This window comes from Agelaius tricolor, unplaced genomic scaffold, assembly GCF_023055355.1.
Source record: "Agelaius tricolor isolate 1412-34295 unplaced genomic scaffold, bAgeTri1.0.p SCAF_4, whole genome shotgun sequence".
Classification (NCBI taxonomy): Eukaryota; Metazoa; Chordata; class Aves; order Passeriformes; family Icteridae; genus Agelaius; species Agelaius tricolor.
This window is the reverse complement of record NW_027269264.1, coordinates 31,098,007-31,125,466: the sequence shown is the minus strand read 5'-3', so window position 1 is coordinate 31,125,466 and position 27,460 is coordinate 31,098,007. Positions and strand designations below refer to the sequence as shown.

General features: G+C 37.9%; 1 protein-coding gene across 3 annotated transcripts in view; it reads right to left on the bottom strand.

Annotated features, from left to right (window-relative positions):
* GLIS3 (GLIS family zinc finger 3) overlaps positions 1 to 27,460 on the bottom strand; it is a 155,903-nt gene that overhangs the window by 118,958 nt on the left and 9,485 nt on the right. For all 3 annotated transcript variants that reach the window (XM_071425112.1, XM_071425113.1, XM_071425111.1), the window contains exon 2: positions 388 to 595. In XM_071425112.1, coding sequence (XP_071281213.1) covers positions 388 to 518 — 131 coding nt within the window. In that variant the 5' untranslated portion in view covers positions 519 to 595. The remainder of the gene's footprint in view (positions 1 to 387; positions 596 to 27,460) is intronic.

Here is a 27,460-nt window from a genome sequence, read left to right as displayed (position 1 = left end):
TGTCCTTGATGTTATTTGAAAGACACTAACACAGCGCACTTAGCACTATGGAGATGTAACGTGTGGACTATTTTTGCTTCCATCCTCCATAACACTTCTTATACCAAGTACAAAAATCTAGCTTGTGACTATAAAACAGCCTTTATTTAATAAAAAAGTCCTATAATACACAGATTTTGTGTGGCCAAATTTCACCCATTATTTGAATGATCCAAAAATGAAGCATGATTATAGTTGATCTGAATTAAATTGCATGGAATTCAATTTCCTATGGCATAACAGAGAATGATTTTCTGATTTTAATAACCAGAAATGTTGCATTGCAATTACAGCAGAATTAAAACCCCCTCCTTTTAAAGTATTAAATGTAAAAAGGTAATTGAGGACCTTGTATCTGATGGAGAGGCACTCAGGCTGGAAGCATCCATAGACCTGTGCAAGCTAGGGCTGATCTGGCTGCATGCTGTTGAAAGCTGATTCGCTGAAGGTGAAAGAGGTCTCAGTTGTTGAACTGTCATGGGATTGCTGGTGACTATTGCATTGTTGCCACTGCCTTTTCCAATGGATTTGCCCTTGTGTCCATAACCAAAACTTCCTAAAATAAACAAAGCAGGTTAGTATTTCTCTCTCATGAATCCATGATGAGGCACAGAACTCGCATTGTAGCATCGCATGAACTCTTGTCATCTAACTCCCTCATTTTTATCACATCACTTTGCAAACTCCAGAAAGTAATGGGAATCTTCGGATGAGGACAAAACAGGGGACCCACACAAGAATTTTGCGAACTTCTCAAAATATAAATAGCAATATTCTACAGGGGAATTGATAGATTATGCATGTGTAAAACATGTGCTGAAGTACATATACTAAAGACCAGGCATGATGGAAAAACATCAGAATAAGCACCCCAGGTAAAAAGCCCTCAGCTGAAGGACAGCTCTCTATGAAGAAGACAGGAAGGGAGAACCCAAGGAGGTTGCCAGAAGAGCACCGTGCCCTGAGTCCTACCAAATCCTGCAGCTGCAATCCACAGCAAGTCCTTCCATCATTCCTACCACTAGCCATGCATAAAGCAAGGAGACTCTGATATGCATGCAGACTGCAGTGCTGGCTGAGTAGTTTCACTAGCAGGAGAGAGTTACAGCTGGAACCCAGCATTCTTCAAGCTGGACCCAGCATTCCTCAGAGGTCTAGGTAGAGGAATCTCATCTGAATCAAACTGAGAAGCATTCTGGACTTTCTTTAAAGGCCACAGTCTGCTTTTAATAACTGCTGCCATGACTCAACCTGAGTAGCACAAAAGGTAGCTGGCCACCGGGACATACCTTCAAAATGCCCAGTGTCAGTGTACTTTCTGTTGTGATTTAGATCACAGATGGTAGTTTACAAAATTGCCTCCATTAAAACACATTGAGATTAGAAAGTTAAAATGCATGTCATAATATGGAAGTTTTTGGACATTAGCAAATTCTCATCACAGCTGAAAATTAATAATTAGACAATTCACATTTCTAGCTGCTTCCCTGTTCAGAATACTCCACAAAGCAGGACAGCAACATCAGGACAAACAGTGAAAAGTATTTCTATGTAAACCATTTTCCTAAATTAAATCTACTTTTGAAGCGGGCATACAACTCACACAACTTTTTCTCCAGGTTCTTCAGATGGGTTGCGGACTGCAAAGAGATGTACATTAAGGCATTAATGGCTCCCCCCGTCAAAGGAAGAAAATCCAAATCCTTCAATTCCCTCCAGATCAAATACTTTCAAGGACAAACATGTTAAGAGAATTCCTGATTCTGCACTCAGAATGATCCCCACACTGATCCCCACTGTGGACACCACAACAAAGCATTTAAGCTCTTGTAGGATTACAGTCTGTTCCCACTACAGATGTTCAATTAAATCAAAAGAAAAAGAGAAGGTAATTCAATTTCTTTCCTGTGAAGTAAGAAAGTACATATTTTGAACTCAATAAAACTGAATCAATGTGCTTCTCAGCAGTTGATTTTATAATGTTACAGAGAGTTAAACTGGAACCAGTAGCAAACATTAGGCAAAAAATTTAAATTGCCTCTGATAATAACATGAATACTACTCCTCTTAGCAAAACCCTGGATGGGGTGAAATAAATTTACAAGCTCCATTCACACTATAAAAAATACATAATACAACTTAATATACCTATATGTATGTGTGTACCATAAATGTTCAGTTAGGTATTTTTTAGAAAAGTGCCTTTAGTATGTAGAATCAAAGATATTCTGCACCAAATTATATAAAAGTGTACTATAACAATGGAGGAAACCCAACAGGATTTGACACTGAAATACAGTTGTAATGCTTGGAGAGTGTATGTACATACATATATACATGCATATATACATATATATATATATATATTTTATATATATATATATATATATATATATATATGTGCGTGCGTGTGTGTGTGTGTGTGTGTATGTATATATGCATGTATGGAATACTTAATAATACATCAACCTACTAATTAGCATTGAGAAAATGTACCAAATATATACTGATCTTTTCCTGGATGATGCCATTAACAGCCTTTACTTTAAGGCCACTTTAAACAAATTTCAGTAGTAACAATAATATCCGCTTTATCATATCAGCAAATCAAGGACTGTGTATTTGTCAGATTTCCATTAGGGAAAGGCCATATGTCATCTCAAATAACAATCTGCAATGATACAGTGAAATTACTGTTTACTCATTACTAAATCTGAGTTGCTTGAAGCTTACATGTTGGGGAAAAAAAACAAATCCCAGCAGAAAAACCAGAAAAGGGAGTAGTGCCAAACCAGTGCTGTAAAATACAGAAAGTTGCATCCTTAATGCATCCTGGTTTCCCTTTCAATTACAGGGTCTGCTATTATTATCATCTGTGTATAAACAGTACCTCAGGGATGCCAACAGCAGGTAAGAAAATTTCCTGTGTTATGGTAAGGATGATGAGAAAAAATGGCCTGGTTGCTAGCCATTGAAAGGAAAACATAAGAAATTAAGTACTTTGAGGAGATTGTATTACTGGAATGATAAACAAAAGTTATGCAAGACTCTAGTCCTCAGGAACATTTGTTTGGACTTTTCTCTTATGCAAAAACAGAAGCAAAAGATTTTCTTCTTTTTACCATTGACAAGCATTTGCTGTTATGACAAAAAAATTACAATTCTTCCACTGAAAAAAGGCAGGGAAGATTATCATGGAAGAATAAATCATCAGTTCCCACCACTGAAAGAGACTGCAAAGTAAAAGTTTGCTGCTGTGAAAAACAAAGACATAACATTTCATCAGCTGCTTCATATAGGCATAAATGTGTCAAAAGACCATCATTAATAGCTTGCCCATGCCCTGCAGGTCACTGAACAATATCAATTTGATCTGAATCAGGCAGCAGCTATGTTGAACTAAGTCTGAGCACAAGAGTGGAAGCTTATGCCAGCTTCAAGCCCACTACGAAAGTACAGACCACATCTGATGTAGGCTAAAGTTAAACAGGCTAGTTCCAACATGGACCTGGCCTGTCATGAGCCTGCTGCTGAAAGGCAAGCTGTCAGAACGTGTGCTCAAAAGCTCTGCATAAATATCAGAATGCTATCTCCAGCATCAGCATATGGTATCACATACCCAGAGTGCCAGTCCAGGTTCCCTGTATCATTGTTCTGAAGCCTGGAAATGTCTGGATAGTGTAAGGACAACTAGAAATTCCTCGATGCCTTGAATCCACACCAGCTGAGATAAACAGGAAACTCTCAGGAGAATGCCAGTAGGTTTAAATGACTGTAAATTCTAAGAAAAATATGTAAGCCAATATTTTAAATAAGCCAAAGAAGTAGTTTCTTTTCCTTTCTACTAGGATATAGATCAGGAGACAGTCCAATAAAGCCAACAGGAACTAAGGAGGTGGAATCAGTCCTGCAGTAGCTCATTGTAAGAGTTACAGTTAACCAGAGCAGGTGCTTTATTCTAAATAAACATAATAACACATAAATCAAAACTGCTCCTTATCAACATATAACAGTAATACTTAACAAGTAGAAACAGTAAAAAAAATTATGGAAATATTTTAATCTATTCACTTCCTCATTCATTGGGCTGCCTGTTTTCCGTGTTTATTCTCTATAGTTGGTTAACAGCTAAGCTTCACTCAACCTTGAAATGCAAAATTATTTCACTGTAATCTTCTGAAGAACACTCAAAGAATGCAGAAAAATACAACTGCTTTAGATACACAGAATTTTAGATGAGATTTTCTTAATTTATGTAATTCCCTTACTTTTTGGAGAAAGAATCCGATATGAAATCAGTTTCACTTAAAAACCATTTTCTTTTATCAGATATTGACTGAAATCAACCAATTTCTTTGCCTATTTCCTTATGTAAAGAGCAGTCATTTGTTCATTCGTCCAAGTATCTCAGTTTAAAAAAAAAAGCTACTTCACCAAACCTTTGAAATTGTAAACTATGCTTTCCATATATAAATCATGGTCAACAAAAACATACAAAAGCAAAACCAGTTTTAATTATCAGGTGTTCTGAAACACACTACATACATATCAAATATATAACACCAGATCAAATTCAAACATCTCTTTGATTAATAAATTCTATAGTTACTGAACTAATCATCATGAAACAAAGCTACTAAAGTAGCTTTGATCTGAAAACCTCTCTCATTACTGTTAGAGTAACAGCTAGAAATAAAAGAATTATAATAAGAGAGCAAAAGTGAATTTCCCTAGGGGATTTTCTGTGTACACATACACAGAAAATGTATGTGTTAAGAGCTTTAGAAGTGGTTGGTTTTAATGTTTCCCTTGTATTGGGTTTCCAGTCTTGTTTCTGTGGACTCTCTATTCACCAAAATGGGGGGAAAAGGGCACAAGCAAAACAGCATGTTGTAAGACCATAAATACGGTAGAGGACAGAGACCATAGGAATAAGGTAGATTGTGTGAATGTATTCTTCACATAGATTAAACTCACCACGGCTGTTTGAAAACACGTTTGGCCTTTTTTCACAACACATTTAATCCTCTGGATGTTGCAGCCCCTACACCTTTACTGTCTGTCACCATATCTGCCCGGTCATTGACACCCTATTTGGAGAGGGGGGGGGGGGAGGGGGGGAGAGCAGGGGGAGCTTCACAGTGGCTGGTAACTCAAAAAACTCAAATGTTTGCATAGAAGACTTGCTTCCCAATGGTAATATCTTAGTCCCTCTCACCTTGAGCTTGCCAAAGTTTTCAGGCTTCCCCTGCAGCAATTTCAGTTATTAATGACTGCTAGAGAGCTAGCACTTGTCCCTTTGCCCTTAAACTAAACGGCCACTTTTCTATTGTTTCTACAGCCACCTAGGAAACTCTGTTGCACAACAACTGTGTAGACAGAGACACCAGCTGCAGGGCAATGGATATCAGACCCCTGCGAACCTTCTTTAAGTGTGCTAAACTGAAGCTTCAAAGGGGAGCAAATATATTTTTAAAAGGCAGGCTAGAGGGAATATTGTCATTTGCCTCTTTGATCATATGATCAAATAAAATCTTTACTGATTTGGAAATCTGGGCTCCATCAAAGTAGCATCATACTCGGAGTCCAGATCTTTTTGGAAGACCTTGAAGTTTCTAGATGAACTAGACAAAAGCTCAGTCACAAGTTTATTAGGTATGAGCTTTTTTTTAATAGCATGTAAGCTGGAGTTTTTCAGAGTACAAGTAAATTATTAAACTATGACTCAAAAAGTTGCTGAATTATCATTTGTGTTGCAAGTCTTACAAAATATTGTAGTTTCTCAACTACAATACACCACACAGTCACTACACACTAGTGAAACAGTGATTCTTAGCATTTATTATCTTTAAAAACAAAACAAAACAAACCCAAGGATTTGTAGTTAGAGAGAACATCCTGAAATTAAGATCCTAAAAGCTCACTGTTTTTAACATTATGGTTATGATCATAGATTATGGTTTCCTTAACACATTCAACAATGAAATTTAGTAACAGATTTTCTCCAAATCCCGTGTCAGTGTCCACTCTGAACAGCAAGATAGGCACACCATTAATCTGACTAGTACTGGACAACCCATGTTCTTCACTGTTTACAGAGACCTAATCTTTACAATCAATAAAAATAATCTCAAGAAAATACACTAAACAGAATTATAAGATGGCATGATCTTGCACTTTAAAGATTCTTCATGCTTTGAATCTTGTAAAGGCAGCTTTTTCACTATCAGGGTGCATTTGGTAAATTAACTTGCACTAATTTCCAATGTTACTTGCAATCTTTGTATGAAGTAATCAAGCATGTACTTTCAGCAACTCTACTGAGACAAAAGAGACTGACGAAGCACAATGAAAAACAATGTCTCCCTTCAACTGGAACCAAGGTAAAAAATTATCCAGAACCAACCAGTGAAAACAATACCTCACAGGTGATTAACTTAGCTGGTTTAGAGCAGACAGCAATGATATCACCTACTTCTATGGAACACTTTAACCACTAAATTTAAACAAATGAAAACAGTGGTCTTGTAATGACTAAACTAAGAATATATTATGAAACAGTCAGGTTCAGGAAACTTCCAGGAAAGCACAAACACAGTAAAACAAAGATTTTCAATTGGATCTACAAGCATCTGTAATATCTCATACTAATTTTGAATCCATTTTATCTATATCAGGAAGACCTATCACTTAGAAAAAAAGTTATTTAGAAAGCTACTTTGTTTTTTTTATTTTGCATAAAGCGTAAAACGTTATCAGTTAACTAGTGCACACACAAGTTAATGTTTAACTGAACTAAAATATAAATGTTTTAGCTGGAATGGGTAACTCCCTATTTGTTATCAGTAACATTAGATGACTTCTGCTTTTGTCCTTATTAGGCTCATATGGTATGTGCTTTTTTATTGCAGAAAACTTGGAGCTGTACACCTTTGGTTTGTGCTACTACTTTTCCATAGTATTAGCAACCAGTTTCTATTTACAAAACTTAGCCTGACAATTAGTTTGTATTTCTGAAATATTAATACATTGTGCAAGCCTCATAATCAAATAACTGGTACAAATCAAGAGAAACTCTATTAAAAGTGCAATATATGTATATATCGGTGAATACTAACAGGGGAAAAAACCCAACAAGTTTCCTGTTTTAAGTTTCAGAATTGGCCAGCTTCTTAGAATACCACTACAATACAGACAATGAGAAAAGTATTATTATAATCAAAATGGAAATTTACAAGTATTTGAATGAACAGAAGATAATTGTATTGGAATTAGAGGTAATAAGAGATAATACCTTCCAGCTGCAGTGCCACTGGGCAATTACTGCCTGAATCTGACTTAAATAAACACAGAGCATTTATCAGTATGTGTGTGAGAGCACAGACTACAATTTCACTTACATGTGAATTTGTTATTACATGGCATTACTTATAAAAAAACTATATTTTTAAAACTTCTTCATATATTGTGAATTATAGGACACAAGTGAAATCAATAGGGAAACACTATGCCCAGCATTTTAACAATATTGCAGTCATCTGCAAAATAAATTAATTAATTCAAGCAATTTTGTTAGAATATTTTTTTGTTGATGCCATCTGATTGCAATGCAGCCAACTATGGAGGGGCAACAAGAAAACATTCTAGAAAAAATAATTCTCTGTACTAGGTAACACTTCATCTGCCACAACAACTTCTAGCACTGTTCAACATTCCCTTCACATCTGTGCTTTTCTTCATGCTAGAAATACATTCTTAGAATATTTTCCATTAATTCTTGATTTTCTTTTCCCTAAATTTAATTAAAACATGCTCAGATAGCTTCTGTTGTCGAAATGCTCTTAGTCTTTTGAAAATACCACATAGGAGCTTTGCTATCTGCAACTCTGGGCACATGTAGATCCATTACTCTATTCCACATATCAAAGCAAATAAGCACAGCAATGTACCCCCTGTTCAGACATAATTTCTGACTTGATGTGTTCACTGGACTGTTATCTATCATCTTTGTTGCACACTTTATCCATGTGTCTCCTGTCAGCTTGCCTGCATAGCAGTGATGGGAAGAAGACCCTTTCCTTCCTCCAGGCCCCAGGCAAAGGGAGGGCTCCTTCTGCCTCCTTTACTCACTTATAAAAGGGGATGCAGCAGAGCACCAAGGGTAAGGAGACAGATTCTCAGTAGATGAAGGCTGCCTTAACTCCAATGCTCTATGACAACATCCTCCAAGCAAAGCCTGCCGCCTTGTGTGCATGAGTCCTGAGCAGAGAAGAGCAAGAAGATTGCTTTCTACCTCCAGCATGGGCCAGCCCTCAGTCTTTGCCACCTAATACGTCAGTGCCAGACTGTGCTGCACGTCATGTTCCAGTAATAGCATGAATTCAGCAAAAAAAGCATGCGATAAAGATGTTGTTTAATGTTAAACTCTAATACCACGTGAGGCTCCCTTTCTAAATCTCTACAGATAATCCAAGGCATTTGACTGCTCTTTCTCAGAAAAACATCTTTCCCCCTCGGAGACACCAAAATGTACAAGAAGCAGAAAAAGAAAAAGAAAAAAGGGGGGAAAAAAAGGCCAACCTGTTTAATAGTGATACCCATTTAAAACAGGTGACAAATGCTAACATGGAAGGAACCTCAGAAACTGCAGTATGGAATCAGGAATCTAAGTAGCTTGCAGACACATTCAGTACGTTTTTGTTTCCCAGATAAAGTCAACTGTTCAAGGACACTACTATTTTTCAAACAGTATTGTCCCTGAGATTCTGAGCAGCACATTTTTTCTTTCCTCACACTAAAAACAAGATACTGTTAAAGGTTGTTTCTCCTAAAAGGTAAGAATGTTACCCTAGTTGTCAGTTAACCAGGCAGAAATAACAAGCATACAACCCACATAATGTACATATTCTAAGAGGCTTTATACTCAGTTAATTAGTTTAACTATTGCTTTCATGGTTCATTTAAGTCTTTCATGCTTCATTAAATATCAATATATTTTATCACCTCAGAAAAACTTCTCAGTAAAAATACAATTGTATTTTCAAGTGATAATCTTCTTAACTAATGTATATATTTCAAGCATGTCTATCAGACACCAGCAAAATCTGAATTGCTATAGTAGCAATATCTCCAACCATTATGCAAATTTTTCCCCACACACAGTGGAAATAAAAATGCTTTTGCTGAAACAAAAGTACTTCATCAAGAAAAAAGAAAATTATTTTGACACATCTTATTTTCATCATTAAAAAAGTTCTCACACTGATCTTTTGCTGTTCCACCTTCACAGTAATCAGCTAAAACATACCCTGGATTCAGTAATTGTAACTACCTTGCCAAAAGTCCTCAGTTCATAAAGTCAGAAAATCATGTCCTTAAGGAAGCATAAAGACCAATGAAACTAATATTTATAAGTATGTAGAAACCAAAATCCAAGTGCAATTCATAAAGCAAACTCCTGTGGTTAAGAGAACATCTATCCTACCAGAAAGGTTCATTTACTTATGCATAGTATGAATTTTCTCAATTCAAGATACAGGAATACGTCTGAGCTATTTGGAAGTACATTTGCTAGACTGTGAAATTAGTCCTTGCAAATCCACCTGCATGATTACCACAAATTCTCTGAAAATTTCTACTACTATCTTCACATGCAATCCCATTCTATGAAACATACAGCCAGTAAGGTGCATTGCAATAATAGAATGACAGTGGTTCTTATTATTCAAACTGACTTTTAGAGGAGGCCACTATCAGCACCACCATGGTCCAAACAAAACCCTCTACTTGTCTTGCCACCTTAGTTCTTCATGTCAATGAGAGGCAAAGCCTGAGAAAATTATACAAACAGACAGAAGTATTTAAAATCTGTATTGGCACTACATGCTTCCACTCCTCTCAAAGCTTTAGACATTTTTCTTTCAATTTTATTCTTTATTCCTTATTCTTTTCATCAGCCCAAGCCATACTAATTAATCAGTTTCCCAGGTCTTTTGTTGTTGTGATCAAAAAGAAAAGACCAAAATGAAAGCTTGTTTCATCTTTTTAAAGTGAGTCCATCTACCTTCCACAAAGCCAGGCTAATAAGAGGGAGGATTAAGACCAATTGAATGGCTTAGGCCCCTAAATACCAGTCCTGCTCCTGCCCTTAGCTGTCATCCTTGCCAAAATTGATTTGCAAAGAATGACATCTTAACCACAGCTATTACTTTGCAAAGAGGAGGCTGCCGTGTTGGCAGGGTTTGGCAGCCAAAGTTGGCTCCTGACTAAGGTCTGAGGTAAAGACACAGGAAACCACAGTGGTATCCCAATGCAATGGTGTCTGCAAGGGCCACCTGAAGGGCGGAAAGAAGTGCTCACAGACAAAGGCATAAAAAAGGCAAGTGTTTGCGTGCTCTGCTGAGTACCTTTGTTCAAGGGTGGAAACCCACACAAATGTCCTGATGGACACTGAAATCATTTCAGGAAGCTGGTCAACCCAACTGTGTATCTCTCCTCCATACCTCTAAAAAAAATCGAGTGGTACCTATCTTCATATTAGTTTGAGAGACAGAATGTGCTATATAGATAAGAGTAAAATATTCAAAATGGATCATATGATTTTTGAGGACATCATCCTAGTGAATTTCAGTGATGTTAAATTCACAAGTACATAAATAATTTTTTCCAAACAGAACTTGGCTTTATAATCTGCTTATGTAATTTTTCAAATTTCTGTCATATGCAAGTATTCATGTATTCTTCATACAATTTAGTGTGTGGTTTTTTAGTATTCTGGTGTGATTTTCATTAAATTGCAGGGATTTGATTCCCCGCAACTCAAGGACTGCAATTCCCTGAAGTTAATGTGAATGAGATAATCTCTTACAGTCAGCTGTCATTTTATCCCAAAAATGCTGAAATTCACACTCTATTCTAAAGTTCATGAAATTCTATGTTAAAGAACATGTTTGCTGTTAAAAGTACTTACAATGCATACTGCAGGCTAAAAATGCAAAGCAAAGTCCATTCACTTCCAAAAGGCTACAGTACACTAAATCAGGTCAACCGAGAAGACTTAAAGTCCTTATAATTGAAGAAAAGGCAATAACCAAAACAGTTTTTATAGTACTTTTTCCTTTATGTAACTAGCTTCTCTTCCTCAAGCAACATTCAAGAATCAAGTCTGCATGGACAGGCTGAGTGAAGAAAGAGTATGTATTTGTAGTCTGGTTTGGCAAGAGTTCTCAGTGAGTGCCCAGATGTTGTAGCTTGCTGGCTGAGAGATGCCCACCCAGCCGGTCTCTCTACCCACAATAGCACAGATAGCCCAGGAGAAGAAAAGATGGAAAAAGCTCCTGAGTCAAGATAAGGACAGTTTAATATAAAAGGCAAAAACTTCATGCTGAGGCAAAGCAAAATAAGAAATGTATTCACTACTTCCCATCAGCAGGCAGGTGTCCAGCCACTTCCTCAGTCTGTGTAGGAGTTGCTCAGTGAGATAAATGCCATCTCCACTAATGCCCTTACATCCTCCTCCTTTCTCTCAGCTGTCATGACTGAGCACATCATACAGTATGGAACATCCCTTTGGTCAGCCAGCGTCAGGTGTCTTGGCTGTGTTCCCTCCCAGCCTCTTGCACACCCCCTTCCTAGTGGCCTTTTTTTCAGTAGGGTCATGGAGAGAAAACCTTGACACTGTGCAAACACTGCTTACCAAGAACCAAAACATTAGTGTGTTATCACTGGTTTGTTATCAAGACTGTCTGGTCAAAAATGCAAACCCCAGCACTGTATGGACAGCTATAAAGAAAGTTAACTGGATTCAGACAGATGCGGTATACTTCCTGTAGAAAAACCCAACTAAATGTTAGGAGACTCCTCTAGAAAAGTAAAAATACATGGGGAACCAGCTCAGTGAGGTAAGCACTTCCCAGGGAATATCCAGACTTCTGGTATCACTGCAGAATTCAAATTTACTTCTAAAAGCATTATAATTTTGAAATGAGAAATGTTTTCCCATTGTGATAAAAAGGAAAATTAAACATTGAATAGGTCTTAAACACTCAGCTTTCTATGGAAATAATGTAGTTGCAGAATTTCACAAGGCTTACATTTTCAGGAAAGAAAGTAATTTGTTGTAAAACCAGGGATGTCTTACATCTTTCAGAAAACAGCAAGAACTTTGAATTTGAATAATTTTATTCACTCTGAATAATTAAAAGCCAGTTTCTGTTTTCATCACATAAAGGTTGTTGCTCTTTTAATCAGCTGGTATTCTTTTAAAAGGATGTTTCAGCCTAAGAAACTCAAGAAATGAGGAATCCTGAAGGCTCAGCTGAAGAGAAGTGTATAGTGCTTTTGCTCCTACATATGTATGCATTAGGTGTTGAAACATGCTTGTGTGATTAAAAACCATATAATTTTGTTTCATGTGCATTTTTAGTTGTACCTAGCTGTAATACCTACTGAGAAACAATAACATCATTACTGCAACAGCTATTTGTTATGTCAGGCTGATTGTGTTGCATTTCTGCTTATGGAATAAGACTTAATTTTTAAAAGACACTACAGGTCTTAAATTAACAACTCCTAAACAGATATCTGTAAAGTCTGAAATTTTCATTACTATATTTTGATCTCCTCCATGTTTTCTACTCCTCTAAACCTGTTATGTTCATTACAAAATTTTTAAGTAGACTGCCACCTTGTCTTTCAAATGGTTGCAGCTAAGGGGCAGGAAAAAGCTATCAATATTTCAAAGGTTATCCATGGGCTAAAGAGGGGTGCTTCACTGAACATACTATTCAATCTTATCCCAGTCTTATTCAACTTGTTTACCAACATCCTTGACAAAGGGATCAAATGAACCTTCAGCAAGTTTGCTGATGATACGAAACCGAGGGGAATGGCTGATAGACCCAAAGGCTGTGCTGCCCTTCCATGGGACCCTAATAGGCTGAGAATTGGGCAGGTTCAACAAAGGCGAGTGTAGGGTTCTGCACCTGGAGAGAAACAACCCCGAGTACCAGTAACAGGGTGGGGACAGACCTGCTGGGAAGCAGCTCTGCAGAGATGTACCTGGGTATGTCAGTGACAGTCACAAGCTGACCATGAACTGGCAGCACCCCTGTGGCCTGGAGAGCCCACTGTATCCTGGGGGGCACTAGGAAGGGCATGGCCAGCAGGTGCTATCACAGGGAGGTGATCCTGTCCCACTACTCAGCCTTAGTGAGGCCTCACCTGGAGTGCTGGGCCCAGTTCTGGGCTCCTCAGGACAAGAGAGATGCAGAGCTGCTCAGTACAAGACAGACAAGAAGAGGGTGCAGCAGAGGCCACAAAGAGGGCACAAAGATGATGAGGGGACTGGAGCATCTCTCTTATGAGGAGAGACTCCAGGAATTGGGTCTCTTTACTCTGGAGAAGACAGAGGGGATCTCATCCATACATATAAATTCTCAAAGGCAGGTGCCAAGAGGATGGTGCCAGACACTTTTCAGTGGTGCACATGACAGGATGAGGAGCAATGGCCATAAACTAAAACACAAGTTCCACCTCAACAAGAGCACTGGAATAGGCTGCCAAGGGAGGTTGTGGAGCCTCCTGCTATGGAGATATTAATAATTCAGCTGGACGTGTTTCTGTGACAATTGCTCCAAATGACCCTGCCTTGGCAGGGTGTTGGACTAAATTATCTCCCTAAAAGATCCCTTACAAGCCTGAAAATTCTGTGATTCTGTGTTCTTTGTGATATTAGTTTGAAAAAGTACAGTGTGGTTGGCCAAAAAGATAAACAACCCAACAGCCTGACCATGTGCAATGATGTAAATACTTGGGAATACGCTGTCTCACATAAGTAAAGTTGTGTCAATTCTTAATTTATGGGACTGGATCACAGCTATAATCAGAAAAACCTGGCAATTTCAATTAAATCATATAAATCTCAATTGCCACAACCAAGTTTTCTATTTTATAGAAATTTTAAAGTCCCTTTACTGGGGGCAGTTTTGTTAGGACCATAACTTGGCCCCTGGCTTCTAGTTTCCAAGTCTTTAAAAATAATTTCTTTCTCTTTGAAATTTTTTGAAAGAAAGAAATCTTAGTCATGTTATAACATGCTAGGTAATCATGAACGAAAAAATGAGATTATTATCATTATGTTCAATGTTCAAAGCCCTTGCAAAGATTCCAATATCTAATTTAAGAGATTCATTTTGGAGATCTGTGGGTGTCGCAGACATCTTTTCACTAAAAATCCTTTCAGATTTTTCCTTCCAAGAAGCTAAGAGGCCTCAGAGACAGACTGTAAACAATGGTTATCTTCTGCTGTGGAATGCCACAGGTCCACCTGTGATTGGCCCATCTTGGATGTTTATAATTAATGGCCAATCAAAGACCAAGCCTTCTCGGATAGAGTCTGAGAGAGCTGCCTTTGTTATCATTCTTTTCTTTTCTATTCTTAGCTTAGCTTAGCTAGCTTCTGAGAAAACCTTTCCCTTCTTTTTCTTTTTAGTATAGTTATAATGTAATATATATATATCATAAAATAATAAATCAAGCTTTCTGAACATGGAGTCAACATTCTCGTCTCTTCCCTCATCAAAGAACCCCTGTGAACACGGTCACATGTGGGTAAAGAACTATTCAAATCATTCCGTTTGACCATTAATGAACTTATAGGTTAGGATACAGTGAAGGAATTCACAGGAGCAGTCATGTGGAAAGAAACTGCTCATGACTACGATTTGTTCTTGTTTAGCAGCACTTTTCTTTTTTTAGTCCAATCAATGTGGGTTTCTTCTTTCTGGTTTAATATATTACAGAAGCTTTTTAAGTCTCCTCAGAGACTGAGGAATTCACAATCTTTCTTGAACCAGAATCTCTAAAACTGAACATAAAAAGAAATGCAAAATAAAGATCACCAAAAAAATAATTGTTATTTTTGCACAGAATTCCTGTCTTGACATTTGCTATATGACTGTACAAAAGCAGGCTAATTGCTTGAGCTCTTGAAGGATCATTTTTATTAGTCAGGAATAGGAATATATATTTCTCATACTCTTAAATACTCCCAATTCTACTTATAAATGAACACCTATAAAAAACAAATTTACTTTTATAAAATTCAGCTGTGAGGAAAAAAGTTAAAGATCACTCTAAACATACTCTTCCCCACATTAAAACCATAGGTTGTAAACATATCTTTTGCTAAAAACACATAGTTTTTACATTTTTTTTCCTTTGAAGTTTTTGCTGAGTTACTTATTACACATAAAATGAGTGATAGAAGGTGCTGCATGCCTCAAATGGTGTTAGTGACTTGATATTCATCAACATTTTTCAACCACAGAGCCGTCAGTAAATGTACTCATGTGCATTTTCTTTTCACAGTCAAGCCAAAGAGGACTGGCAAAGGTACTGAGAAGACCCTGCTTGTCCTCCACGCCCAACACCAAGGACGCTGTGTTCATGTTTATCAGCTGGCGATATAAGAATACCAAGGGTGTTTCAGCTACCCTCTGCAGTGCAAGAATACAGCTAGATGTTACCATGATGTCTGCAACAGCAGGGACCTTGCTCAGCCCAGCTCCCAACCTCCAGCTGCTCCTTACACCTGCACAGCACCAGTCCCCACCTCTACTTCTGTAAACATAAAGTGAGATTTTCAAAAGTGCCAGCAAACCTTCTAATTCACCTACACCAATTAAGATCCCAGGATCAAAGTGTAACCACTTCTGAAGGCTTAAAAACAAGTAATACCAGACTAAAACAACTATTCTTCCATCAGGGCACAGCAACAGGACAACACACACTCCAAGGCTGACCCTACAGCGTTGGCCTAGAAAAAGGCAGAAGTGAAGTAAAAGAGTAATAGTGAAGTAAGAGTAAAGAAAAGAAAGTAAATCAGAACTGCATCTGCCTAGTGCAATCTGTGAACTCTGAGGCACGATACTTCTCAGGTCTCTCCTTCAGGAAGAACAGCTTTGCAAAACTTCTCAAGTAACCTGAATGTCATTTACACAGATTTGGTCCTCGGTGTTCCACTTGGCTTGTAGCAGGGCAATTAGCAGCATAGTCCCTTTGTCCAGCTGGCAGAATTATACTATGGTTAAGTAAACATGGGGCATGTACACTTTGTTCTCCCTCCTCCTCCTATAGGTATCCCTACACACACTTTCAGCTCTGACACACAATTTCAATTAGTATCGGTTTTACCAAAAGTCAAAGGCAAAGCAATGAAATCTGCATCAACACCTTACTTTCTTGTGCAAGAAGACTTCAGTCCTTCCAGTGGCAGACACTGCACACTGCAGCTATGCCTGCTCTGTATGTATGCCTTTCTGTAGTTGTGTATAAACTATGCATTTTTAACACTACAGCATTGTTGCTTATCATGAGTGCTGTCACAGTAGCTCTTCATCACTCTATAAAGAAATTGGAGACAGAGAAGAGATTTGAACATTGCTTCAAAAAGTCTAAAAATAGAAGGCAACAATGATGAGGAAATAAATAATTAGAGCACAACAAGGATGGTGGAAGATAGACTGGAAAAAAACCCACAATCATAGAGCTGAAAAGCAAAAGTCACGCTTTTTAGGCCCTCCAACTTATCTGAGTTCACTGCCTCTGTTAAAGGACACTTGCCCAAAGGTGCTTCGGACATGCACTATCAATTGTGAGAAATGACAATTACTAACCTTTTCTGAGTCTTTTCTGAGTTATCATGCCTGTGATGTGCACTAACTTAGAGTTGATACTCACCATTGCCAGAAATGCACATTTCATATTCAATTAAAGGCTTAAAGCAAAGGATCAAGTTGTAAAATTTTGAATCAGACTCAGTAGCATGTTGAAAATGTTTATCAACATTCATCAAAAGGGTCCATTTCAGGCAAAAAGACACATATAGAAGGCAAGTAACAGGTATGGGAGAGATATGACCACAAGCACTATGCTTAAGATATTAAGACAATTCTTTAACTTGCAGTTGAACAGTTTTGTGCCATAACAGTCACAGATTTTGACAGAATATTGGCAACAACTCAGAGCACCTGGAGCAGGAATTGCTAGTGAGAAGGCAGCAAAACTAGAGTTAAGGGAAAGTAATAGTAGTTTTCCACAAAAGGTAATAGACATGATTGCAATGCAGGTATTCACTTCATAGGCTGGGGTTTTTTTAATATATGGGGGAAAATACGACATCATGTCCTACTGCAGTATAAAAAAGGAAGCCGATGTGGTTTTTTGCTTTCGTGGCAAGAGTATTATCACAAACACAGAGCAGTAACTAGCAGCCACTATTTTCTGGTTACAAGTTAGCTACAGTATATGATTCATTTGTACACAGGAATAAAGGACATTTGCATCTAACATTTCAAATTTTTGTTACACAAATAACAGCATGTAAAGTTAGGATATGTACATATACTGTATATATTATGTAAATTTATAATAAGCAGAAATAGTGTAAATAATTAGAATACTCACCAGGAAAATGGATGAGAATAGACTCTAAGAAGAAAACCCTAAACCTTGTACTTCATTAGCATCAGCAACTGACTAATTTGAATGAAGTAATCTGAACTTCAGACTGCACCTTTCACAACAAAGTATGAATGAATGAAAACACTGATGCTCAGTGTTTGGCAGTTTTAATCAAAACTCTGTTGGCTTCCTTTTAACACTATTTTACTATATTAATTTCAACAAAATCTGTTCTATGTGGAATTCCATATTACAGGATTTAATTAAAAATAAATAAATCAGTTTAAACATTTAGAATCCAATATAAACTTTTCTTCCATACATTCAACACTTCCACAGAAACAGCCAGTATCAGCATAGTTTTCTATTATAGTCTATAGAACTCCAGCATTTTCTAATAAAACTTCTATCACTCCTCTACAAATGCTAAAAATAAACAGCTCCAGTAACCTTTCATTCAACGTTTCAATCTCACCTTTTGACAAGGAAAAGTTGTTACAATCTGAAAGAAATCGTTTTTCCAGCTGCACAGGCCTACCACCTTTCTCAATGGAAGAGGTTAATTTTAAAAATCTTTAGATTAAAAAAGAAACTAATGATAGAGACAGGGAGCACTCATGCGATATTATCTGATAATAAAAATGTAAAAAATTCCTGTTCTCATGGCCAACAGAGGACACAGCTGTGTAGAAAGAACCTCCCAGATCGTATTTTCAGAACTCTCTGAGAGAACACTGGAGCTTATCTTCCCACTCTCAAGGCCCATGGATAGTCATATTTTCTCCTCAGTACAGTTTTCTAGTACCATAGTGATTGATGTTTGCAGGAGTCTTCTACAGAATGCACACAAAGATCCTTTTCCTTTTACTAGGAGGAAGATTTGTACACTGTGGTTTAGGTTTGAAGGCTTCAGCCATTTGTCTGTTGAAGTAAATATTTTTAAAAAATTGTTTTTCCCCTGAAAAATGATAGTGCACAATTATAAGAAAATACACAAGTCTAAATTAGTCTTTTGAATATTAAGACGAAGCTATGAAAACAGACTTACAAACCCCACAGAAGAACTGAATACAATCACAAGCTAAGCTTGATTCAAGAGTAGTGTTGGTAAGTAATTATATCTGTATTTGAATTACACTTTGTAATTCCAGTCCTGGTTGCCCTATTATATACTGACGTTTTCATCTCCTGTGGTCCAGATGATGATCCTTTACTTCCACTAACCCTTAACTTCATACAGTGTAATATTTAGGAGGCAAAAGGTTTTCAGTCTCTGTTTCCTGTGTCAGATAATATTTACATCTGCCAAAGGCAAAATTTAAAATCAATATCTATTCAGACTTATTTTTCATATTAGACTCTTCACTGGACTTAGGGAGTTTGGTGTTTTCCCACACAAGTGGAAGAGAGAATTTTTGCAAGCCCCAAGTTTCAGTTTCTCCACCTCTCAAAATTACAATTCAAAACTGTACTTAGTCTTTGTACAAGCTAGTTTTCCTCTTCCATCACTGCTGTTGACATTGTCTGTAAGAAGATGAGCTATCCAATGAACAAAAAAAAAAATTCAGTATAATTTCTCTACTCCTTCTTCCATCTTGACAGCACAACAAGTGCAGTCAAATAACGATTCACTGCAACAGAAGGAATATTCCCATCACATGAACCCAGTAATTTCAGAGACAAGTACTTATTGCAGAAATTTCCCTGTTCTCTTACGAACACACATGGTACATTCAAAAACAAATGGCTTTTCACAAGGAACAAAGATGTAACCATATTTCACACCAAAGAGGGGAAGTAGTTGAGAAAGCAGATGCAAGACGGTAAAGCAAGAAGTCAATCTAGAAAGCCACTCCTGGCGGTGCAGCAAATCTAGCAAGAATCCCAGTTTAGTTTTAAGCAAGTGAAACACACCAGCCTTGCACCTCTCTGGACAAAGAAAAGTCATGGAGCAGTATTAACAAACCCACTGCTGGTGGGTTGGCCAGGGAAGGTACACCATGGACAACCCATCTTCCATCAGGCTGTCTTGAGGTCTCAAGATGAACAGTCTTTCTCTTATAATACTAGAAGTTTTTTAAACATTTCCTCATATTTGAAATTCAACTAAATTTATAGCTACTTGTTTATGCAAATAATTATCCAAGTAGTCCTCTCTTAGTGCCAAAACATCAAAACATTCATAAGAAACAGTGGATTGTGTTAGAAGATATATTTCACTAATTAATTGACATCAATGCTGGGTCAATAGTTTTTTTACAAACAACATTTATTTGTGAATACTGATTGACAGGCCAGTTATAGTTTGGTTAGCTGGAACTTGACAGCCAACTGCAGATTTATTAAGAAATGTTCTAACAGTAGTATACAACAAATGCAAGTTCAACCTAGGTCAAATATGCTACAACTGAACTCTGAAATAAGCCATTAAAAATGTCTCAGGAGGACAGAGCAAGCATGTTAAAGTGTATGCTATACAGTTAAGAACTGTATTTAGCTGCCAAAGTGGTATGTCAGCAATGATGATCACTGCCTGTCATATTGTCAATACCAATATACTGGTATTTGAATAAGCATGAAGTATAAATTTATTCTGGGCTTTCTCAAGTGCAATTTTAGTAGGAGTACCTATTTTCTTTTTAACTTCCTAAGTAAAAATCACTTAACTGCATATAGAGATTTCTTTTTCCTTCTTTAAACACGTACTTATGATATTTTCAAAATGTTCACAGTAAAACTCTTGGTAACCCCAAGGCCTTTACACTGGCCAAATCTCATTCAAGTCCCAGAAACAGACAGAATAAGACAAACTGTAATGCTTAACTGTAAAGTAAAGGTAACTTTTTTTATGCAAAAGGCAGAATATAACACTAGTTGAAAGTACTCAAGCAACATTAATGAAAAGAGACATTCAAGTAAAATAAAGAGAAACATCTTTCATCAAAACCCCAAGATTTGGGGATACTAAAAAGCAGACAGGCAACTTTTCATTTCTATTTTTCCATCTTTTTTCCAGTCAGTACTAAATACTACCTTAACAGAAAAACCTGTACAATTTCCTATGCTCATACAAAATCATCACTCTTGGTGATGATAACCACAAATTTTTTCAGTAACCTGAATAAATTATTATCTTAATAAAACATTATCCAGCCTCAAAACTCCCTCTCTGAAGGGGAACTCAAAACCTTTTTTGGAAATGACATGATAATATTTCTTCTTTCTTGAAGAAAGAAACATTCCCAACATGCTTTCAAGGTCCTCTATCTTACAGCTGCTGGGACAGCTTGACCTGAGCAGTATGTTCTGGGTTCCACAGGCTCCTTTTAGAAGGGACAGCACCAAGGTCACCCCTGGAGAAGAGAGGGGCTGGGCAGCTCTTGGCAGATGCTGGGCTAGTGGAGGAGAGCAGGCTGGAGAGATTGCAGGGTACAACACAGGGCCAAGAGGGGCAGAAGCATGGCTGTGGGTGGACAGAAAGTCACATCTCAGGGGAAAGAGACACAAAGACTTTGCAAAGGACTGGGAAGGACCATGCCTTGCTGCACCCAAACCCCCGCACTGGTGGCCAGCAAGGACTCTATATATATAGACCATAGGGCATTTATGAATAAACATTTTGATTTCTCTTCTTACTGCTTTTACTCTGCTCTTTTTATGTTATCTGTACTTAACATCTACCTCTAGTCTCTTCTCTAATTAGGTTAGATATCCTATTTTTTGTAACAGCTTAATTTAGAAAAATTATATAGGGCTTGGCATATCTGTTTTATAAAGGCCAACCAGCATTCTCCACCAGCATTAGCAACTGTTACCTCCACTAGCAACTAGAGAACTGGATCAGACATTGCATGGAGATTCCATCTCCAAAACCTTCTGAGTACTATTTAGTAGAACTAAACCAGTTAGGGACGAGGGATGAAGAAAGAAAATCTGCCAAATTTAATTATTTCCATTTTCAGTACTATCTTTGATCAATAGGAAAATGAGAGAACATTTTAGGGCAAAAGTGACTTTGAAACTTGCCTTTCCAGTTGACACTTGCCATTTTCAATTTGCCAGCTCCTAATACTTGACAGTGGTTTTTTAGCCACATTGTAAATTTTAATCTACTGGTGCTATTTAATCTACTAGTTTTAATCTACTGCTAGATATTTCAGTAATTAACTCTTCAAATCTCAATTCTGTATAAGACTTTTACTAAATACAAGGTAGGAATTACCAAAAAAATATTTGTAAAGGCAGAAAGACCTGGATTCTCCTGCAAATGATAGCAGTTCCTGCAGGGAAACTGCGGGGAAAGTGCATTATCCCATTCCCTACTGGAGACCCAAATATAGCTTCTTTAGTAGGCAAGAGATTTTAATCTGATGTGTTGCAGTGTGACGCCATTTCCTGTTTCACCTATCCCAACCCCCCAGGTGTGCCAACCTCTCCTTTCCCCTCCCCCTTTGCCCTCCTGCTGAGAGCTGTCCATCAATGGCAACATTCCAGCAGGGTCATGGTGTGGCTGGCAGAAGTTCAAAAGATGCCCCTCAGGTCCGGGCTCACTGGCCTGTCCCAGTGTCTGTACCCCTTGAGCCTTCCCCTCCTCACACCTGGTTGGTGCCTCACCTGTCCCTTCCCCTCCCCCTGTCCCCGGGCTTAAAAGGAGACGGGACCATGCGGTCGGGATTCTGTTGGGAGCTGTTACAAGATTCAGAGGTCTCTCATCCTGGAATAAAACTCTGGATTAAAACTCTATGATAGAATCCTCTCCCTTTTCTCTTCACCGTCGCCTGAACCTTTTCCACCAGAGGTAAACTGAGTTTCCACTATGCCTGGATTTGTTCTGAGTGCCCAGCTGCAGCACCCAGCTGGCCAAATGTATCTCTGAGGTGAAACACCACAGCTGCTGCCTTTGGTCCAGCAGCAAGGGCCAGACGAGCCCAGACACGTCCCACCCGGAAATATCGGGATTAATATTCAATATGATGGAGCTTATTTCCCTGCAGATGTGATACAGACTGGACAGCAGTAGAAAGCACATTTTCTATTTTCATTTTGTTTGCTTGATTTTAGGGAAAAAAGGGATAGACACTGAAAGGAAGTAAAAATGGAAAAGTATGTGATTACCTGGTCTACCAGGTACTGCATCCATTCACAATTGTTCAAATATATTTTCTTCTTCCTATTCATCTCAATTAAATTTACTAACTTTTAAGGCTTAATTTCATTAAAACATGGACAGTACCAAGGTAGAGTCAGACAAAGCAACCTTTTCTGAACACAAAGGAATGCCTTCTGAACGAAAATAACATTGTACCCAATCAAGCTGCCCTCAAAGCCACAGGAAGCTCTGTAGAACAATTCTGACAATGCAGATAAGTTACATCAATGTGCAAAGAAATCCCTTTCTAGAGCCCAAATATGAATTTCTGTGTACACTGTTGATTTCAACAGGAATTTGCCTGGAGCATGACTCATTATCATTTCAGGGGACAAAATTCATTAGGCTTTTGGACACATTTGCAAGGGGAAAGTGGAGAGGGAAAGCCAGAGCTTCCTCACTATTGCACACAGCTACTGTGGGTCAGCCAGACACCAGTTCTTCTCACTGGCTGAAGTTCAACCAGGCCAAGCACCAAGAGAAGATTTGTGCCCTGGTGATGTTGCTTGGACAAAATGGTCCTGACATGTGAACACTTCCAGGGAAACCTGTCAGGTAAAAATTCTCTCCAGATGTTTTCCAAGGGAAATGTTATGCAGCAACTGCTTTGTTGTAATAATTAAAGCTGGGAAAGGTATGTCTCTTCTACTGACCTCGCAGCTTGGTACAGTCCTTAGCCAAAAATGTCAGAGTCACTGTTAAGCAGAAAAACCTGAGGAGCTGGTGGCCTCTGCTCATTAAAGCATAATAATCCACTATAGACAGGCTCTCCTCTCACCATTTGAAACCTCTAACAACGTGTCATGGTTTAACTTCAGCCAGCAACTAATCCCCACAGAGCCACCAAACTAATAAAGTGTCAAATGGTTAGACTAAACAGGGATAGACTTCTCTAAAAAACCCAGGAAAAACCACTTAAGCCACTGATTTTATCAACCATATAGTATCTGTAGAATTGACTACATGAAACCTCAACGAAATGAGATTTTTATCTCAAGTTCCATTTCATGTATTTAGATCTGCAGCTGAAGAATATTGCCTGAACATGTAACCCCAAGGTAAGGTTTGTTTGCTTGGGGTTTTTTTTTTTGTTGTTTTTTTTTTCCCCACAAGGGCCTATGTATTCAGCTGTATCCTGTGTCACAGGACTGAGGCAAAGGGCTCACAGAAGAAAAAGCACATTCCCTACTCCTGCCCCAGGCCCTCCTGCATTTCATGTGAGATGTGTTCTTTACATCCCCTTCTGGGAGAACTTCTGGTTCTGCAGAGATTATTGAGCTGATTTCCAACTTCTGAAAAAGTTCAACTTCTGAAAAAAATTGACTTCTGAAAAAAATTCAATACCTAATCAGCTTCAGCAGCACGTGTAGCCCAGTGACACCTAAACAATTCTGAATCTCTCCAAAACACATCTATGGAACAACAGAAGGCCATGCTTATGTCATGAGCAGAATTTAACAAACATCAGTACAAAATGCCAGTATTTGACTTAGCCCCACAAATATGACAGTTAAATGCAAACCTTTATTACTCTATTTCAGGCACAGTGCACCTTCTACTGCACTCAGTGGATACTAAGCTGGTATCTCAAGTCTGCTGAAAAAATGGTGCACACCCTTACCACTGGGAGTGAAAGAAATGCTCCACTAGTTGAAGTATAACAATGCCTGCAAACACCTCAGTGGCCTGAGATGAAATTTAGCCTGGAAGGTGTAAAAGGAACAGAAACATGGACAAAGGGACATATGCAAGCTGTTTATAACCCAGTTAGAAACAGGTAAGGTACATGTTAAGCAGTTTATTGTCCAAGCAAAGCTAAATTTCAAACACGGAACTCCTTGCAGGAGTGTTCCATGCATTTATAGCTGTATGAGTTCCCTGAAAGTAAATTAAAGACAACTTTGCATTTTATGTTCAGAATAAATGCCAGAAGAGCAGCTTGTCTTCTCATTGTTTTCTGTGGGTGAGTGGTAGGACAGAGCAGTTACACTAAAGCAAACAGTGGTTTTGCTTCCTGTTCAGCACCATCAAACAGGTCTGAAGCACTAGGGACCAAATAAAGAAACACATCACAATGGTGAAGATCATGTTACAGTACTGCTAGAAAAGGCAATATAGTTCTGGAAGAACATAAAATGCCAAATACAAGTGCAAAATTTAGTATTTGCACACTTCTATGCTGAAGTGTGTACGGGACAGCTTTTTGGTAGCCTGCTCCTCTGTGAAAAGGCATAGACAGACTTCATGTTATATTCCATCTCTATATGTGCATATGCAGGTCTAAAAGTAATTTTGTGTTTACATCAATAAATTGCACTTTATGTGGAGATCTCAAATCATTTTTTGAATGTAAAAAATAACTTTTCCAAAATTTGCCAACAAAAAGAATAGAGGCACAGAAAATTTATGTGACTTACCCATATTCATACCAAAATAGTGAAATCTTAATTCACTCAGAGGACCAGGTAGCCTCAACACAGTTTTCAGGAATTTTCAGGTGTAAAACTTCCAGAATTTTCATACTTCAACTGGATTTTTGTTACTAATTTCCTCTATAAGGGGTGGCTGAAACATACATCTCTCTGTATGAAAACAGATTTTATTAGTGCCATCTCCTGGTGATAAAACAAAACTGAAAAATCATTAACTAGAGTTGAAGATTCTCCGAGTAAAGTGAAAATATAATAGTTTGATCTGGTTTGGTTTTCTTGTTTTTAACGGATTGACCTGAGGCATCAAATTTTCCTCTCTGTGGACTTGGAGGATACAAAACTCATTAGCCAATTTTAGGATGACATAAATAAGCATCAGTGACAATGGAGGAAAACCACAAGCTGTCATGATAGTGAAACCAGGTGTCAGAAATCTATTGATAAATACACCCTATCCCCTTTATTGGGTTTGCTCTAGTCAGAAAGAATAATATTTGGACTAAGAAAATCAAAGAAAAGTGAACCAACACCTTCGCTATACTGCATTTTGGATTGCTGCCATTAATTTTAAATCTGTCCAAGTCCACAAAGTGGAGGGTAAAGGGTATAAGACACAGTATGAGAGAAGTTAAAATATACTCAACACAGAATGGGTAACTGTTGGCAACATGCCTAATACTCTTGAGTGGGTTTACAGATCTTGTGTAAAGTAGCTCCTTTTTGGCATTAAGCCTTAGACTCTTCAGGGCATTCTTCTAAGTTGCCTGAGGCCTTTAAAACACACAGTTTTGGCATCACCAGCTTTTTTTATTTTCTTCAACATTTTGTTCTTAAACATAATTCTGAATATTTAAGATAAAGACTGTAAAAGTACAGAGTCAATGTAAATCATTCCCTTACATCCATCATTTCTGTTTAAGAATTGCCTGAACGTCATTTGTGTTCAGGAGTTGAACCATGCCTGAAATAGGAAGGATAAGGGAGAAGAGAAATAAGCCTGAAATAAGCACTCCAAAGGAGTGTCTTGCAACAGGAATCTGTGCAGAAAACAGATTCACTTTACATAAAAGTTAAGTAAACTTCTTGCACGTTCTAGGAGAGGCATACCAACAGCAGCGGTGAACCTGCTCAGGGCCAACCAGGACTGCTGGTCATCCAGCCCCTAAAACTAATTGCTGATTTAAACTCAAGGAGTCTCATGTTCACAGCTGTACCATTTTGAAAAGTCCTAGACAAGAGAAAAGAATCCATCAAGGCCTATCCTTATTGTCTACAGAATGGGTTTCCAGAAACAACTCCCAGAGCTCCAATGCCAATGCATTCCTTGTGTTGATGGATTATATGTTGTTTTTTCAAACATATCAAGGCCACAAAAAGATTTGCAAAGCTGAAAAATATGTCAAACAGGATAAAACTAAGATCATTATCACTTACATTTTTATACTTAAATATCATCAATAACCAGGCTTTAAAACTGCCTGGTTATTGATTATGGAAAACAACTAAAAAAGAGTCTTGAGTAAAGCTTTCTGCATAAGGAACTGCACAGAATACTGATTAATGTCTTTTTTTCAGACTGCGCCAACTGACACATAAAAACAAAAGTACTAGAGAGCAAAATAAGTATGTTAAAGAGATTTCAAGTGTGGCTCAAGCTGCTTACTGATTAACACTTCAGCATATAACACTCCTCACAGACCTGTGTGGTTATTGTTCAAAAGTGAAACAAGGCTCTTTTGGCAACTGGAGACAAATTATCCTTGCTGACGAAGTTCACAGTTCTCACACAGCTTAGTAGCACTGGAGCTGTTTCTTATTCCAGAGTCTCTAAAGGGAAAATAAAATCAAACAACATACCAAGATGTCTGTCACCTATTTCCAGGATAAGAAAGATCCCTAATGATCTCTAACAGAAAACAAGCTCATCTTACACATGAACAAATGAGCTAATTGACTGATTTTACCATAAAAAAAATACCAGTCACATATGCAAGAAAGCAGAAAATAAAATACAGTATTGTCTTTATGTCAAGGAATGGACAATACTACAGAAAGCTCAGAAATGGATGACAGTTGTCTTTTCAATGCCTGGAAAAGGACAACAAATTACTATCTGCACAAGTTTTTGTATTTCTTATTGAAGTTCCCCATCTGAGGGGCAGATGTCCAGATTTGCTTCCTCAAGCTCCATTTCAGTCATATTTATTTCAAATCTTCAAAACTGTAATACGGTCTTCATCACACACCCACATGCTGACTGCACTGGTTTTAGTAGAGCAGTCAAGGTAGAACAAAAGGCCAGACTGGTTCCAAGGCTTGAACTCCTCCCACATGTGGTGTCACCTGCTGCCAGGGAGAACAGGAGACACAAGGAGAT